This window comes from Dipodomys ordii, unplaced genomic scaffold (assembly GCF_000151885.1).
Source record: "Dipodomys ordii isolate 6190 unplaced genomic scaffold, Dord_2.0 Scaffold37, whole genome shotgun sequence".
In the NCBI taxonomy this organism is placed as follows: Eukaryota; Metazoa; Chordata; class Mammalia; order Rodentia; family Heteromyidae; genus Dipodomys; species Dipodomys ordii.
The window spans coordinates 13,641,643-13,660,221 of NW_012267253.1; the positions used below are offsets into that span (position 1 = coordinate 13,641,643).

At 42.8% G+C, this 18,579-nt stretch overlaps 1 protein-coding gene across 3 annotated transcripts in view; it reads left to right on the top strand.

The window, feature by feature from the left end:
- The window catches only part of Sptbn1 (spectrin, beta, non-erythrocytic 1), a 143,789-nt gene that overhangs the window by 95,440 nt on the left and 29,770 nt on the right, over positions 1-18,579 (top strand). For all 3 annotated transcript variants that reach the window (XM_013017938.1, XM_013017940.1, XM_013017939.1), the window contains exons 9-17: positions 1,287-1,404; positions 2,624-2,782; positions 3,423-3,725; positions 5,329-5,482; positions 6,147-7,017; positions 7,117-7,254; positions 8,297-9,053; positions 9,774-9,976; positions 16,012-16,102. In XM_013017938.1, the coding sequence (XP_012873392.1) occupies positions 1,287-1,404; positions 2,624-2,782; positions 3,423-3,725; positions 5,329-5,482; positions 6,147-7,017; positions 7,117-7,254; positions 8,297-9,053; positions 9,774-9,976; positions 16,012-16,102 (2,794 nt within the window). The remainder of the gene's footprint in view (positions 1-1,286; positions 1,405-2,623; positions 2,783-3,422; positions 3,726-5,328; positions 5,483-6,146; positions 7,018-7,116; positions 7,255-8,296; positions 9,054-9,773; positions 9,977-16,011; positions 16,103-18,579) is intronic.

Genomic DNA, 18,579 nt, shown 5'->3' on the forward strand with positions numbered 1-18,579 from the left:
TACTTTAGCCCTTTTTTTGCTCTTGTTTTTTTTTGAGATAGGATCTCACTTTTGCCCAGAATAGCCTAGACCCTAATCTCTGTTTCCTAACTAATATTTTAGGCATGACCTACCAATGCCCAACCATAATTCTTTTTAATTTTTTAATTGTTATAAAGATGATGTACAGAGTGTTACAGTTCTATAAGTTAGGTAAAGAGTACATTTCTTTTTGGACAATGTCACCCCTTCCCAGGTTTTCCCTCCCATGCCTACCCACAAGTTGTATGTTTATTTTCAACAGTGTCCAGTGAGTACCATTGCTGCATTTGTTCACCTTTTGTCCGTCCATTTCTGTGCCTCACCTTACTTACGTTCCCAAAGGCATACAAACAAGCAGGACTTTTTAAAAGGGACAGAAAACAAAAAAACAGCAAAAAATAAAAAAAAACCTCTCGTTTCCATTTTCTGTAGTTCGTTTTGATAAATATTCTTCTACATAATCAGATGCACATAGGCATTGTGCCTTTCTGTTCGTCTCCTAAGAGTTTCCTCCTTTGGTCTCACTGTGTGTGAATGCCTAGCGAATTGGATAATTTATTTTGTCCCACCAACTATAATTTTTAAATAAAGACTGTGGACTTTACTTTGTTTCCTATAATTCCAGAAGTACTCTTTATTTTATTTGAGAACTCAAATTGCATTTCTTGGTGAAGTCTCTGGAAACAACTGACAAATATACTAAATAGACATTTGAAATAATTCTATTGAATACAGTGGCCCATACTCTCTAAATGAAAGAAGCCTATTGTCCCAGACATACGGATTAAACCTTGCTTATGACTAATTAAAAAAGTATCTTATGGGGCTGGGAAGGTGGCTCAGTGGTAGAGTGTTTGCCTTGCATGCATAAGGCCCTGGGTTCGATTCCTCAGCACCACATAAGCAAAAAGAAAAAAGCCGGAAGTGGCACTGTGGCTCAAGTGGTAGAGTGCTAGCCTTGAGCTGAAGAGCTGAGGGACAGCGCCCAGGCCCAGAGTTCAGGTCCCACGACCGGACCCCCCCCAAAAAAAAAAAAAAAGAAAAAAGAAAAAAAGTGCCTTTGACAACAACAAATGGCTGTAAAAAATTCCTTTGGCATATTCCAAGGTTTGGAAGAACTGCTGTCTCTCTAATACACACAGCTGATAACATCACACCAGAGATAAATGGCTTTTAAAATTCTCTGCGTAGGTAAAAAACTTTTGTCCTCCAGTTGCAAATGAACACAGTAACTAATGCTTATGGCTGACTTCCTCTATGTTCAGATTTACTGAAAAGGGAAACTTGGAAGTGCTACTCTTCACTATTCAGAGCAAGATGAGGGCCAACAATCAGAAGGTCTACATGCCGAGAGAGGGCAAGCTCATCTCTGATATCAACAAGGTAACCGACTCAAAAAGTCCTGTTTTGGCCCTGACCTACAGATTTTGGATTTTTCTTATATAATTTCTTTATTTCATTTTACTCCTTAGTTGTTTTTTAATAGAGTCTGTGGTGGGCGTATTTTGTTTGTTTTTTTTCCCTGAGGCAATCCCCAGACAACAATTGTCATACCTTATCCTCCTACATGGCTAGGTGGTGTGCACCACCACACCCAGCTTATTTATTAAGATGGGATCTTGCTAACTTTTTGTCTGGGCTAGCATCAAATTTTGAGTTCCCATTCTTCTCCCAAGTAGCTGGGATTGAAAGTATGAGTCACAATGCATCAGTCTTGGCGGGTCTTCATTGCTGGGAGGACAGGAGAATGAAAAGGTCATTCCCTGCCTCCTGAATTGGTGAATGCCAGCCATGGCAGAGGCTCCAGAAAATAAGTATAATGGGCCAGTGGGTACTGGAGCCTTGGGGGCAATTTTAGATTTTATCAAGCCAACCCTAGCTCAGGCTACCTTGAAACTGTTTACTCCGTGTCTGGGGCAGTTAACTCAAACATCTTCAGAATTGGAAACCTTATTTCATGGGTTTGGAATCTCTAGACTTAGGTTGTGGGCTTTCATGTCATGCCCCTCTGTCAGAGAAGCTGATTTTGTCTGCAAGACTTTATAAAACTTCTCCTAGTAGACACTATTTCTAACTGGTCATTAGAAAAATCTGAAAATCTGGCCAGTTATATACACTTAGATTCCTTTGAGTTGAAGTGTTTGGGCTTACTTTTTTTACCGTGAAGTTTTACAGGAGTAAAGTTAGTATAGGCAGGATTATGAAAGAAATTTTAAGATGTGGATTTTTGAAAAACAGCTCAGTGTAGAGTAAATGAGAAATTAATACTATGATTTCATCCTGAGAGAAATTATTTAGCCTCATTAGGTAGTCAGCATTTAAATTAGTTATTTTGTTTCCCGTTAACGAGATTTATAATTCAGTTTCATTGCTCCATATCTACACTGTTTTGCTTTCCTGGCACCAGGGAGAGGATTCCCCCTGAGGCTACCTCAGGAGGAAAATTCTTGTTTTCTCAAGGCTTTCGAGTCCGTGAGGGTAGGAATGGGATTTCCCTGTCAAGTTCTCAGGTCATCCTGAGAAAAACTAGCTGTTGGTGTAGCCACAGAAGGTTCCTTGAATGTCACAGGAAATCATTCTTTTTTTTTTTTAATTTCTCCAGGCCTGGGAAAGACTGGAAAAAGCAGAACATGAGCGAGAACTGGCCCTGCGCAATGAGCTCATAAGACAAGAGAAACTGGAACAGCTCGCCCGCAGATTCGATCGCAAGGCAGCTATGAGGGAGACTTGGCTAAGCGAAAACCAGCGCCTGGTATCCCAGGTCCTGTTCTCTCCATTCCTACAGAAACGTAGATGGGTGGTCTAGAAACAGCCTCTGTACTCAAGGGACCCTGAGCCACAAACAGCTGCTTATCAACATCCAGTGGTGGGAAGCTACTGTCTCCTCATCTCACCCACTTCCCATGAAGAGGATGTTTATAATTTCCAATGTACTTTCTCTTCTTAGATAACTTGTCATTGACTTGGAAGTGGCTCAAACACTTCAGAGCCAGTGAGTTTGTGAACCATTTATTGTAAAAACAAAACAAAAACTACCCTTTTTTTGACCAACAAACTCTTCAGAGCAGTGAGACTGGTTGTGAAATAAATAAAAGTGGCTTTCTTTTCCTTGGTTTGACATAAACTTCACTCATTCCAGTCTCTTAAGTTGAGTGCTAGATATGAGATGAGCCCTTCCAGACGAAGAAGAAATTGCTAATGTCTTTTGGGGAGGGTATTGAAGCTTATTTCAAGCAGTCTAAAGGATCCTTTACTTAAAGAAACCAATTATGGAGGGGAACCAAAAGACACATTTAACTCTTCTTTCCCTTCTCCCTCCTTTCTTTTTCTCTTTGCCTCTTTCCCATGTTTTAGATTGGATGACTTATTTTGTATTGCTTCTTATTCACATTTCTCTACAGGACAACTTTGGATTTGACCTTCCCGCAGTTGAAGCCGCCACAAAAAAGCACGAGGCCATTGAGACAGACATTGCCGCATACGAGGAACGTGTGCAGGCTGTGGTGGCCGTGGCCAGGGAGCTTGAGGCAGAGAACTACCATGACATCAAGCGCATCACCGCGAGGAAGGACAATGTCATCCGGCTCTGGGAGTACCTGCTGGAACTGCTCAGAGCTAGGAGACAGCGTCTCGAGATGAACTTAGGCTTGCAAAAAATATTCCAGGAAATGCTCTACATTATGGACTGGATGGATGAAATGAAGGTAGTGACTCTTAAGTAGGAGAGGCCTACTTAGTAATTCCTCAACACTCACATTTTATTTTTAAAGTGCACTTTATAAAGCCAGAGGCCCACACTACCCAGGATCAGCTCATGAATCCAATGAGGTTTAATGTGCACAAGTTGTAAGGAGCACCAGTGAAGACTCCTTTCGTTGCTAGATGTCTGGTACTGTGAGTTAGATTGAACGTGAATACATTCCACTATGGGGAATCAAGTAAATTGTGTGGGTTTTTAAAAAATTATTTGAAATGCAGTAGCTTTCAGTTGATAGAGGATCTTTTTTTAATGTATGGGTGATAACGGCATTGGGAAGGCCTTGCGAACAACGCACAGGCCAGGAGTTCGGATATGGAGTGCCTGCATGGCCTTACCTCTTTTGAACCTCCCTCTTCATCTTCTTGCAGGATGGTGCTGGATGGTAATGGCTAGTTCTGCTTTGTCCTTCCATTATGGACAGCTTGGAGCATAGAGTTCTTAGCTTTCCCCTACCCAGTACTGAGTCCTACTATTGTGCCATAGCGCCAGGCCTGGTTCTTTCCTGTGATACAGGCCATATTAAGCAGTTCTCCAGCTGGGAGATATTGAGCCCTGGAGATACAGAACAGAAGAGAGCAGTTTCTACACAACCCTGTGAAGTATACTATGTTCCCAAGCTGGACCTTACACAACAGATACTTCCCAGGATGTCAGCCCTCATCTAAATAGCTTACCTCTTGAACTGCTTTGGCAGAAGGGCAAGGTTACCTGATACTGTCAGTTTTCTTTTAGTGTCCCAGATTTACAATGCTTTTAGGTATGATCCATCTTGACCTTTTAAAGTAGAAATGTTCATAAAATGTAGCAGAGAGGTGCTTTCTGTTGTATAATCAGGATGCACATAATTCATATTAGATCAGCGACTTCCTTGGAAATGTTGAATGCAGTAGAAATCCCATCTGAGGAGGACATAGCATAGTTGATGGAAAAACAATTGGCTGATTGATGAAAGAAAAAAAATGTCAGTGAGTTCAAAATTAAACCAAACATGCTGCTTTGAGTCTGCTAAACATGATAGTTACCTGATCCTGCTCTTACTGGGCTCAAGATATATCTTGTAAGCCTTTCAACTAGATTCTCCATTGATTTTATAGCTGTCATAGAAGCATATCAGCTAGCCCTGGGAGGGAAAGCATTCACTCAAAACTTTGAAGGGAACAATAGATTACCTTTGTCCTTTACCTTCTTGAGTGGTATTGTTGCAGCATCTTCTTGAAACCTCTGTTTACATCTTGGAATCATTCACATAAGTCCCTTGTGCCCCACCCCTTATAGTTTCCTTTGTGTATATTTTAGTATAGATTTACCTTGTCTAGTCCAAAGTAAATGGCCCTTAGTTTATTATGTCTCTTCTGATGCTGGCTTTCAGGTTTGTTAGGTTTTGCTTTACTCTAGCTTGTTCTTATCTTTCTTGAAAGGCATTGGGTCAGTTGTAAGCTAGAGGAAAGGTACCCCTCAGTTGCCAGATGTGCTTTTCCAAAGATTATGTGATGCTGAAGTCAAGGGTTGTCTTCACAGATGTCTTTTCTGTTGCCTCTTCTGAACAGGTGCTATTATTATCTCAAGACTATGGCAAACACTTGCTTGGTGTGGAGGACCTGTTACAGAAGCATGCTCTCGTTGAAGCAGACATTGGAATCCAGGCAGAGCGTGTTAGGGGTGTCAATGCCTCTGCCCAGAAATTTGCAACAGATGGGGAAGGTAAGGGTAGACCATCCCTTTCATGTACTCCTATAGAACACATGAGCTTTGCGTTGTATGCGGCAGTGGGGCTTTTAAAACTACTACACCACTGATGGTTCCTGGTGGCTTTGCTTCTGAGTTGTGTGCAGTGGAATGGTCTTTTGAACTCTTTAACTCCTGTCTCTTTTTTTCTGAAATAGGTGTTTTCCTTTAACACTCAAAGGCTACTGGGTTTCGAATGGTGTAGTGTTTGGCCATGGAACTCTGCCAGATCACGTTCCATACATACGTGTTCTAGTTGCTTAGTGTGGCCATCCTGCAGCTCATGACTTGGGCACCTATTTGCATCCTCTGGTTAGAGGAGGTTTAGAAGCATTTGGGATTGCTTCTTAACAGTTTTAGAAACAGGAATGCAAACTACCTTCTTTTATATTTTTTATGTGTTTTCTTGGTTCATAAGTGATGATTTTGTCTACAGTTGGGCCCAAAGAGTGATACGTGTCATTGCCCCTTCCTCCTGTTCCAGTCAAGATCCTAGGAGATACTCCCTGCCTCCTCACATAGCCCTGCTCTTAAGAATGAGCTGGTAATCAAGTTAGGTCATGGCTTACTGCCTGAAAATGAGGAGGAACCCATGCTAACCTCTGTCAAACACCCACATACCTGCCTTGGTGTTAAACAGGCTACAAGCCCTGTGACCCTCAAGTGATCCGAGACCGCGTGGCTCACATGGAGTTCTGCTATCAAGAGCTTTGCCAGCTAGCAGCTGAGCGCCGGGCCCGCCTGGAAGAGTCCCGCCGTCTCTGGAAGTTCTTCTGGGAGATGGCAGAAGAGGAAGGCTGGATCCGAGAGAAGGAGAAAATCCTGTCCTCTGATGATTATGGGAAAGACCTGACCAGTGTCATGCGCCTGCTCAGCAAGCACCGGGCATTTGAGGACGAGATGAGCGGCCGCAGCAGCCATTTCGAGCAGGCTATCAAAGAAGGTGAAGATATGATTGCGGAGGAGCACTTTGGATCAGAAAAGATCCGTGAGAGGATCATTTACATCCGGGAGCAATGGGCCAACTTGGAACAGCTCTCAGCTATTCGGAAGAAGCGGCTGGAGGAGGCCTCACTTCTACATCAGTTCCAGGCAGATGCCGATGACATTGATGCCTGGATGCTGGACATCCTCAAGATAGTCTCCAGCAACGATGTGGGCCACGACGAGTACTCCACACAGTCTCTGGTGAAAAAACACAAGGATGTGGCTGAGGAGATCACCAATTACAGGCCCACAATCGACACGCTGCATGAGCAAGCCAGCGCCCTCCCCCAGGCTCACGCGGAGTCTCCAGATGTGAGGGGACGGCTGGCGGGCATTGAAGAGCGCTACAAGGAAGTGGCAGAGCTCACGCGGCTGAGGAAGCAGGCGCTGCAGGACACCCTGGCCCTGTACAAGATGTTCAGCGAGGCTGATGCCTGTGAGCTCTGGATTGATGAGAAGGAGCAGTGGCTCAATAATATGCAGATCCCAGAGAAACTGGAGGACCTAGAAGTCATCCAGCACAGGTAAGTGGGAATTGCTGCCCAGGGCCCGAGGGTGTTGACCAACTTCTGTGACTACCTGTGGCCATGTGAGTCACCCCTCTGTTGAATTGTTGTTTGCAGGTTTGAGAGCCTCGAACCAGAAATGAACAACCAGGCTTCCCGGGTTGCTGTAGTAAACCAGATTGCACGTCAGCTGATGCACAGTGGCCATCCCAGTGAGAAGGAAATCAAAGCCCAACAGGACAAACTCAATACAAGGTAAGCAAGACAGCAGTGTGCCAGCTGCCTATGTGTGAGACTGGAGAGGGTGAGGTCAGTCTCCAAGCCTTGCTGTCAGGAAAACTTCCCACGTGTGGTCATTGCAGAAATGATATCAGAACATTGACATATGCCTTTCCACACGTCCTCATCCTCCTTTTTCCAGAAGTAGTTCTGGAGGAGGGATGGCATCATTAGCATAGGAGGATGAGCATTGTCAACCCAGTATCTCCCCCTCCCTCTACTGAAGTTGGAGCCCTAGTGTGGCATCTACCTAGTATGGTGAAAGAAACATGCACCTGTGCTGTCTCTTCTAAATGATTTCTGGACCAAGAGTCTAGAATGTTTGGGATCTGATTTTCCAATGACCGTCCCAGTTGTTAGGGTAGACTTTGTCTCAATCTAAAACTTTCTGTTGAACCATGTTTGAGCAGGCTGTGGAAGATAGCTGGCCTCAGTAATGAGGAGTGCTGTCAACCTTTGGGTTTAAGAGTTACTCCTTAGGGCCAGATGCTGGTGGCTCACACCTGTAATCCTAGCTACTCAGGAGGCTGAGATCTGAGGATCGTGGTTCAAAGCCAGCCCAGGCAGCAAAGTCCGTGAAACTCTTATTTCCAGTAGCCCACTAGAAAACCGGAAGTGGTGCTGTAGCTCTAGCGGTAGAGCGCTCGCCTTGAGCTGAAGAGCTGAGGGACAGCATCCAGGGCCAGAGTTCAAGCCCCACGACCGACAAAAAAGAAAAGAATTACTCCTTAGGATGGGCTTGGAGCTGAGTAGGGTGTGTATAGCAGCTATGGATTAATAGATGTGGTACAACTGTTTGTGTTGGATCTCTTTACACATCCTTGTTAGGGTAATACATCCCCTAAACCAGTTCTGTCATATTTGATGTCAGTTTACTGAGTGAGACGATTTTCCAGAAAACATATAATCCAAGTTAAGATGGAAGGTTAAAACTAGGTAACTTTAACCATCACTGTTCATTTTAGTATCCAGCCACGGATTCAGTTTCCCCTCACCATGTTTTTCTCTGTACTCACAGGTGGAGTCAGTTCAGAGAACTGGTTGACAGGAAGAAGGATGCTCTTCTGTCTGCCCTGAGCATCCAAAACTATCATCTTGAGTGCAATGAAACCAAATCTTGGATTCGAGAAAAGACCAAAGTTATTGAATCTACCCAGGACCTAGGCAACGACCTGGCTGGAGTCATGGCCCTACAGCGGAAGCTGACTGGCATGGAGCGAGACTTGGTTGCCATCGAGGCAAAGCTGAGTGACCTGCAGAAGGAGGCAGAGAAGCTGGAGTCTGAGCACCCCGACCAGGCTCAGGCAATCCTGTCTCGGCTGGCCGAGATCAGTGACGTGTGGGAGGAGATGAAGACCACCCTGAAGAACCGAGAGGCCTCCCTGGGAGAAGCCAGCAAGCTGCAGCAGTTCCTACGGGACTTGGATGACTTCCAGTCGTGGCTCTCCAGGACCCAGACAGCCATCGCCTCTGAGGACATGCCCAACACCCTGACCGAGGCAGAGAAGCTTCTCACACAGCATGAAAATATCAAAAATGAGATCGACAACTATGAGGAGGACTACCAGAAGATGAGGGACATGGGTGAGATGGTCACCCAGGGACAGACTGATGCCCAGTACATGTTTCTGCGCCAGCGGCTACAGGCCTTGGACACTGGCTGGAATGAACTCCACAAAATGTGGGAGAACAGGCAAAATCTCCTCTCCCAGTCCCACGCCTACCAGCAGTTCCTGAGGGACACAAAGCAAGCCGAAGCCTTTCTTAACAACCAGGTAATGTGTCGCCGCCTTTGCTTCTTTCCTGTTGAAGCTGGCGAGGCCTGCCCTTGGCAGCCAAACCAGTGTGAAGTTACTGTAGGGTCTGTTGTTTTTTTCCCTGACTCTTAAATCGCCAAACTCTTACCACAAAGTAAAAGATAAGAATTGAAGATTTCTGAAGTTTCCATGTCAGCTACTGTTGAAGGCCTTTTATGTTCATGTTATTTCTTCATAATAGTTTAGTTGGAAACATTCTGTAAAGTATTAGTCTAATTCAAATGGTATAGTGGGGTTTTTTAATTTTTTAATTTTTTTTTTTTTTTTACCAAATAGCTTGTCCTTGCTTTAGGATCAAGGACAAACAAGGCATAGAGTACAAAAAGAAGACAGTATATCTTATAAGACAAGAGTTTGCAGGGAGTACTGCCATTGTCTTCATGAGCAAAACAGGACCCAGGTGGCTGACATACAAAGGTTCCATTATTTTTCTTACTGTGAAAGGTTAGATTATTTAATCACTTGGAGAAATTTAGTTAATTCAGACATGCCACTCCAATTTTTTACATCTCTGCTTGCTTTTTAAGTGATTCAGTAGCATTTTTCACATCAGTGCAACAAAACAAGTTATGAAATGTGTTACATGGAAACATACAGCACAAGAAATAAGAATTCTTTTGTTAATATATCATGCTATCATGATTCTTTTTTTTTTTTTTTCCTCTCCTTTAAAATCAGGAGTATGTTTTGGCTCATACTGAAATGCCCACTACCCTGGAAGGAGCTGAAGCAGCTATTAAAAAACAAGAGGACTTCATGACCACCATGGATGCCAACGAGGAGAAGATCAATGCTGTTGTGGAGACAGGCCGGAGGTTGGTGAGCGATGGAAACATCAATTCCGATCGCATCCAAGAAAAAGTGGACTCCATTGATGACAGGTAAGGTTTTCTGAAGCTTTGAAGGGAATCTCACACTCCCCAGCTTATGTGCTATTGGTGCTTAGACAGTGAAGACGGTGGTGTAAGTTTCCCAATCGGCAGAATATGGACACTAAGCAAATAGTCATCTATTTACACAGAAAATTAATGAGCAGTGCATGCCTGTCTTAGGATATGATACTTAAAGACATGCACTAGACTGAGCATCAGTGGCTCACGCCTGTAATCCTAGCTACTCAGGAGGCTGAGATCTGAGGAGAGCCTAGACAGGAAAGTCTATAAGACTCTTAAATCCAGATAACCACCAAAAAGACAAGAAGCAGAGCGGGGGGGGGGGGGGGGGGAAGCTGGGAAGGGATGTGAAGGGTAAACAAAGGAGGAGGCTGCAATGCTTGACAAGAAATGTACTCATTATCTTGCCCATGTAATTGTAACCCCTCTGTACAGTATGTTCACAAAAAATAAAAATAAAAAAAATGACTGTCATATAAGGCCAAAAAAAAAAAAAGAAGTAGAGCTGTGTCTCAAGTGGTAGAGCACCAGCCTTCAGGTTAAAAGTTCAGGAACAATGTCCAGGCTCTGAGTTCAAGCCCCAGGATCTTCTCCCTCCCACAACCCTCTCTCACACACAAAAAAGAAGATATACTAAGAAAGCCTGCAATGCCAAGCTAATCCTCAAGCAATGAATCCTAAGTAGAAATCTGGTTTAAGCCATGGGTACAGGTATCATTGATGAAAGCCAGATTTTTCCAGGCTCAAGCCACATTTGCCTTCAACCATGTGAGACTTTTTTGAAGCCTGCCAGGAAAGAGTAAAGGATGATGAGATTTGCTTGTTTTGAGTACTTGGCAGAGTCACAGGGAAACATTATCTTAGAAAATTGGCTTGTATAATGCTGTCATGGGATTTTTCTTATGATGAAAGAAAGGGCCATCTTCTTCTGCTAGCACACTTCAGGATAGGATTTTTGTTATTTCCTTTTCATTTAAAATTTTCTTCTTTATTTTTATTGCTTTCTCTTCTGAAAGATTTCCTCCCTACCTTGAAGACCAGTGTACTCCATTTGACCCTAACTCTTACCCTATCCTGATTGCCTAACTCGGGAAGTCAGGTTGGTTCCGAGTTTGTATGCCCCAATATGGACTAGCTCTGGACCAGCCTCTCTTCTAACCAGTCCTCTCTGGTTACAGTTTAAGTTGGCTTTGAGCTCATTTGAAAACTAGTATCAGGTTTCTCTGGCCTTCACATTCAATTTGAGAGCAAGAACTGCTTGCTGGGAGCTTTCCCTGGCAAGCCACATCCTGAACGTCTCCCCTTGAGCTCTAGAACAGGTCAACTTAAAACGTAGGTTGAGAAGGAGAATTGCTCTGTTCCCTTAAACATTGATTTCCCAGCATTTCTGGTCTTTCTATGTGCAATGATTCACAACCTAAATGATATGTTGTAAGGATAGTTCTGTAGACTATAGCATAAAACTTTTACTAACTTTAAATTTGTGCCTTTTTTTTTTTTTTTTGGCACCAACCCTAGAGCTTGAACTCAGGGCCTCACCTTGTTCTGCTCTACCATTTGAGCCACAAGTCCATTTCCAGCTTTTATCTTTTGTTTTTCCTGCCTGGACTGGCTTTGACCCTCCATACTCAGATCTCAGTCTCCAGTATAGCTAACATTCTAGGCTTGAGCCACTGATGCCCAGCTTTTACCTTGCTTTTTAAGTAAGTGTGCAAAACCAGAATTGAGCATTTCCTTAGCCTAGAGAGAATTCCATCTTTCCTCATGTCTCTCATTGTTTTTGTGAATATGATACTTCTTGGTCCTCCATTTTAGTTACACACACAGCTGGTTTCCTCAACATAGGGTTGGCGCTGAGACACATGCACTCAAGCCAGTGTGCAGCTGCTCTGTTGCTTCCTGGGTTTATTTGTGTGTCTTCCAGTGCTGCAGCTGTGTGAGGATGTTGGGAGCGATTGGAAAGCAGGTGGTGCTGTCAAGATAGTGACTACTGGATAGAAGACCTTTTCAGCAGTCCCCTTTGTTTTGCCCTTGACTAAGAGCCTGGGATCTTGGAGTTACATGGCTTCCTTAAGAGCACTGAATTTCAAAAGGCAAATGAAAAGAGGATTCTAAACTATTGATAAACATGGATAGTCATCAGGATGGCTACTTTTTTTTTTTTAATCTTTCCTAGTATTAATCTCAATTCTGGTTTCACTTTAATATCCTCAGAAGCCTCCAGGTGTAGAACTAACCCTAGAGGATCCTTGTCTGTTATAAAAGCATACAAATCTGAGTTCCAGGTATTGGAAGGACCCAAGCTAACTAAACATCTAAACCTCCCACCTCAAATTTTCTAACCCAGAAACAGTCTGAACGCTGTAGTAAAGCTAGTTTCATAACATGTAGTTGTGACACACTCACATTCAGGAAATACCATGTTACCTCTGAGTTGGGGGGAGGGGGAAGGCGGAAAAGGGACCAAAATAAGAATACTACCTCTTAACTGTAGGCAGAGCACAAGCAGCCTTTAAAAACAAATCTGCCTTGGGGGTATGAATATGGGAAGAAACCTCTTGGCTAAAAGGAAAAGTCCAGTCACAGCCCAGTCCATGGAGAGGCAAGAGTATTACCTACTTTCACAAGGCAGGGTCTTTCCTCTTCTGAGGAAGCAGAATACTCAGTTCTTGATCTGCTTTTGTGTGATAAGGGAGCTTTTGTGTTTGGTTAAGGGGACAAGAAGCGAGAGAATCTCATCCCAAAGAGCACTTTGGGCCTGTAAAAACAAGACATGTGTTTTAGAAAGTTCTTCTCAAGTCTTTTCCTGCAATTCAGTCAGTGATCAAAATCTGAGAGACTTCCCCTTGAGTAATGGTTGCCACTGGCCAAGCATTTGGCCACACTCAGTCTTTTAGAGCATTCTCTAAGTCAGCAACAGTCTACTACCTACATGGCTGGCTGACTCGTAGAGCAGAGGCCAACATCATGTCCATCCATTGAGTGGTGTCATTCAGGAGCTTCCCTTTTCCCCTTGTCAAGATCCTTCTATAAGAAAAAGATTTCATGCGCAGAGAAGTCTACTGAGTACGCGTGAGACTTGATTAAACCAAGAAATAACATTGAGGTTCTGTCTGGTCATCTTCCTTGAGAAATGCTTTAGACTGTGTTTGAAGTTCTTTTCATTTCCATGATTTCCTCATATGCTAGGCTGCAGGTCTTGTTCTAACTGCTAGTATCTGGTTCTTCCTTGCCATTTGTAGCACTTTTGTGAGATGCCAGATGAAGGAAATGGAATCTTATTCTAGGCCTTTGACTAAAGGGAAGGTTCCTTCATTTTACCAATTCACAACTCAAATTACTTCGCTGCTGAAGATTTGCTCTTCCTTCCTTCCTTCCTTCCTTCCATCTTTCCTTCCTTCCTTCCTTCCTTCCTTCTTTCTTTCTTTCTTTCTGTCTGTCTGTCTGTCTGTCTGTCTGTCTGTCTGTCTGTCTGTCTTTCTGTCTGTCTGTTGTCTCTCTTCCTCTCTTTCTCTCCCATAAAAATGGAGCCGAAATTTGAGGGTAGGGGACTTGCAAGAAATTTTCTTGTCATTCCTTACCCGCCCACAATTCTGAATGACTCATTCCTTTTAGCCTTACTTTATTAAAGTTGTACTTCATTTTATGGCTTCTGATGAAAGATAGTAGTGGTACGAGTGTCTTTAGCCTATTATTTTTAATCCCATCTTTAATCCCATCTCTAGTACCTATTGTGAGAATTTTTCTTCTAATCTATATCTTGACGTTGCATAGCATTTAATATGTATAAAGACTTTTCATTTAGCATTATATAGTAAGGTTTTATTTTTCTACATTTGCATTTTGCCTAAGTGGCCTGAGGGTGTTAAGTTTCTTTTTTTTGGGGGGGGGTCTGGTTGTTGGGCCTGAACTCTGGGCCTGGATGCTGTCCCTTAGCTCTTCAGCTCAAGGCTAACACTCTACCACTTGAGCCACAGCGCCACTTCCGCCTTTTTCTTTTTGCTTATGTGGTGCTGAGGAATTGAACCCAGGGCCTCAGGCATGCAAGGCAAGCACTCTACCACTGAGCCACCTTCCCAGCCCCAAAATTCCTTTTTTTATGGGAAGCTATGGAACCCCTTTCAACTTAAAACAATTGGGAAGTCATTTGTTTTTATTTTTTTATTTCTTCATTGAGAGTAAGTGATTACATAAATTTCACAATATTGTGGGGGATAGTGATACTTAGATAAAATCACAAACACATTTTAATCTTTACAAGGTGAATTGTCATTATCATGGTCAAAGCTTGTGAACTCTACCAATTTTAACAATACAATTCTTTCTTCCAAATCAGATGATACGTACATTACTTTTGCTTAGTGTAAGCTGCGCCCTCTTTCTCATTCCCTCCCTCCGCCCTTCAGTTGTTTAGTTCACTTTCATCAATGTCCAGTTCAGCCGATGGGCCCCTCTGCTGTGTTTTATCACCTGCCTTCTGATTCTGTGCCCTCCTCCTAGCTTCCCTCAGATGTGCACATGTATATATCATATGTGGGGTCAAGAACATAGAATCATCTAAAAACAATATGACAAATGAAGAGGTTTGTTTCTTGAGTCCTGTTTACTTTGTCATATCTTGTTAGGTTTTGGGAAGGCCTTTTGTGTATCTGATATGGACATGGCCATGCTGTTTCCGTTTGTAACACGATAGTAGTTCTGCAGCGTTGGCACCTGCAGGAGACATAAGAGCAGGGGCATTTCCTCTGCTTCCCCAGGCAGAGCGATGATGGACCACAGCCAGTTGGGCCTAGGTGACATGTGGCATCACTGCCAGACCTGTCTTCTGGGGAAGATTCCTCAGCCCTCCATCAGAACAAGTTCCCTGAGCTGCTCTTTGGCAGCTTTGTGGAAATCCTAAGTTGTGCTTTTCCTCGCTCCTGCCTTAGGAGCTGGCAAGAGGCTCATTCTGCTTCCCTGCTTGACCACCACCCTGCCCCACCCCCCAGGCATCATCATTGAGAAATTACTTTGAGAGAATCAAAATGAAAACCCAGCTACACCACTTGAATTCTGCCTTTGCCCCTCTTGATACCCTGAACATACTGTACAGGCGACCAGAGACGTGTCTCCACGACAGTACCTCTTGGTCTTCTTGGTCTTCACTGTAGAACAGCTCCTCCCCCATTGCATTATGGTCCTTTTCCTACTACAGCACTGCTGCTCTTCACTGTTTCTAGGGATGCACCAGGAGGAAATTTCCCAGCGAGTACAGCAAGGAAATGTTTGGGCTAGGGAGCCTGTACCCCATTTTCCATTACTGTTCAGTAGGTTGAACATGAACTTTTTTTTGGGGGGGTGTTTGTTTGTTTGTTTGTTTTGGTCATTCATGGGGCTTGAACTCTGGGGCTGGGCACTGTCCCTCAGCTCTTCAGCTCAAAGCAAGTGCTCTACCCCTTGAGCCAGTGTGCCACTTCTGATTTTTTTTTAATAAACTATTTTTATTTTTTTTTGGTGCCAGTCCTGGGGCCTGAACTCAGGGGCTGGGCACTGTTCCTGAGCTTCTTTCGCTAAAGGCTTAGCACTCTTACCACTTGAGCCACAGTGCCACTTCCGGCTTTTTCTGTGTATGTGGTTCTGAGGAATCAAATTCAGGGTTTCATGCATGCTAGGCAAGCACTCTACCACTAAGCCATATTCCCAGCCCATGATTTTGTATATATTTTGTTAGCCTTATTCCCAATTACAAGTTTCTTGTTCAAATGCTTTAGAACTGAAAATGGGGACTTGAGTTCATGCTCAGATCATTTCCCCAGTACTAGCTTAGGAAGTTCCAGTTATATGCAGATTATATAGTTTGGACAGGTGTTTGAGTCTCTAGTACATGGCCTGTTTATTTGAAGGATGATAGAATCTCTTGTTCATCTTCTACATATGATTGAGAACTAAGCAAATTCTTTTCAGCATATATAGAAACTCAGGGGAGATAGTGACTTATAAGTTATGTGATTTAGAAATACGTATTTTGCTTACTACTTTCACAGACACAGGAAGAATCGTGAGTCAGCCAGTGAACTTCTGATGAGATTGAAGGACAACAGGGATCTTCAGAAATTCCTGCAAGATTGTCAAGAGGTATGCTGCCCTCAGTCCCTCCTTTTGTGGTTTCAATTTAGCATTGAAATCTCTTGAATTATAAAATTAATAAGGCCAGAAGTTTTTTATAACCCATTTGATCAAAAGTAGGAGATAGGAAACTTTGTCAGTTTTACCCTCTCAGCTGCCACTTAAAAGAAGTAGATTACTATAATCTAGAGTACTAGAGAATAGGACTGAAATTCCATTACAGCACCACTAGCCACTATTTTGAGATAATTAAAATTGAAAACATAGCTCCTCCATCACACAGCTGTATTTTAAGTGATCAGTTGCCAATATATGACAACTATAACCATATTAAACCACATAAACAAAGAACTCTTACATCTTTGCAGAGGTTTCTACTGCACAGTGATACCCCAAAATATTCTGCAACCTAAAAATGTTTAGTGTTGTTTTAACATACAAGGTACATTTAAACTATGTAGGAGGAAAGCAATAGCAAGAATTGAAACTGGCTACCAGTTAGGAAGTAGAGATTTTAAAACTAAATTAGAATTTTATTTATGTAAGATCTTAAAATAACCATCTTTCAACTTCTTACATATGTGTCTAATAGACCAAGAATGGGAATCTTGATTTCAAACACCAAGTTTTAACATGTGGTATTAATCTCATGATTCCCATACTATCTCATGTTTCCCTGATAACATGGATAAACAAACCTTGAAAACTAAAGTTGGCCAGAAAAGCAGTCTCTGCAAGCTAGTTGGAAAAAACATCTAGGCACTTCCACATGGTGTGCGTTCTTGAGCACATCGTATTTCTCTGTCTACCAAAGAAGTAGAATGCAACTTAGTCCTCTCTGGTTTATTAGAATCAATGCCGTTGGAGGCAAAAATGAAGTGGGAACATCCTCAGGAAGCTGCAGGGACTTTGGGGATAAGGGGTATGGGGACAATTTGTCTACAAAGAATATGACTCAAATCATAAACACCTTGCACACAGACATGTGGCTGAATGCTAAAAGAAATATAGCTCTCATGGCAGCTATGTGAAATCTTCCATGACAAAAGAGCTATCTTGTGTGTCCATTAATATACTGTCTTATTGTGAATCTTGCCATATGCTCCAGTAAATAAAGCTTAAGAAGGAAGGCCCCTAACCATAGCTTAAGATCTATTAGCTTTAAGTGCCACACTGACATATCTTGTTCTCCAGGGGATTTTCCTGGAGCCAGACAGGCTAAAGGCCAGAGTACCTCTTCTGAATGTCATGTGGGCATGAATAAGCCATTTGAAAAGGAAGTTCACTTAAAAGAGATGATCGTGTCCCAAGACTGGGCTCAGAAGTAAGCCATAGAGAATATGTTTTGCTATGCTGAGTACCAGTTGGTCCTGTGCACAGAGGGAAAGGTTACAGCACTTCTAGGCTGAGCAGTTCCTTCCACACATTGACAATTCCTGTGTCATATGGAGGTTCCCTTGAAGTACCATTAGTGATGTATGTGTTCTAACCTCAGGCCATGTCCTTTGACCTAGAGGACTGATGGAATCTCGTGTTCCTAATTTTAAAGGGACAGTTAATAAGATGAAATTCATTCATCTAACCATAATAAAGCCAAGGTGGAATTTGAGAAAATAAGCCAAGGACTGAACAGAGGGGGGAAATAAGGAAGAAGCATTGAGAAATCTAGTTATTGCAGGTAATATTTCCAGGCCCAGCCCTCTGTTTCCAATCATGTAATTACAGATTCATAAATAGGGATGTGTGGGGAAAGTGAGTAGATGAAGTGATAGTCCTTCCCACTGCACTCACAGGAAATAATGGGTCTTAGTAAGCCTTTAGTTCTTTTCCATTTGTCAAAAATTATAGTCAATTATACCCAGGGATTTGGGTCCTACATCATTTCCACTCAAAATATGAAAGAAAGTTTGGGCTAGGGGTTTTTGGTTTTGTTGGCTTTGGTTTTGGTATTGGTTTGGTTTGGTTTTGATTTGGGTTTTTTAAATAACCAGGAGATAATCTGCATCTATGACTGTACTGCCATGTCTCCCTACTTCTTTTCTTACCTTGTTATATAACTACATGTGTGAATATATGTGTATATACATGTGTATATGTATATACATGTCCATACATAATCCTTTACTGTGAACTTTTTATCTTTCAGCTTCATGAATATGCACTCCTTTATAAGCCAGAGTCTGAGACAATGGAGTTTGTACAAAGCAGCTTCCCATTTGGCCATCTAGCTTTTATGCTGACGGTTATTTACATAGTACCTAGAAGTCAGATTTAATGCTATCATTGATGTGGGTGTTTACAGCCCAGGGAATCAGGAGTTTCTTTTTTCCACACTCCCTTCCTCCTGGATGCCTTGGCTGGAAACTGTGTGGACAGTGAGATTTGCCCTTGTTGCCAGCCCCATAAATACTGTCCAGATGGGAACAACGATTGCAATAACAATATAGTGCGAGTGCACAGGAACCCCCACCTGCTCCCGCCTACAG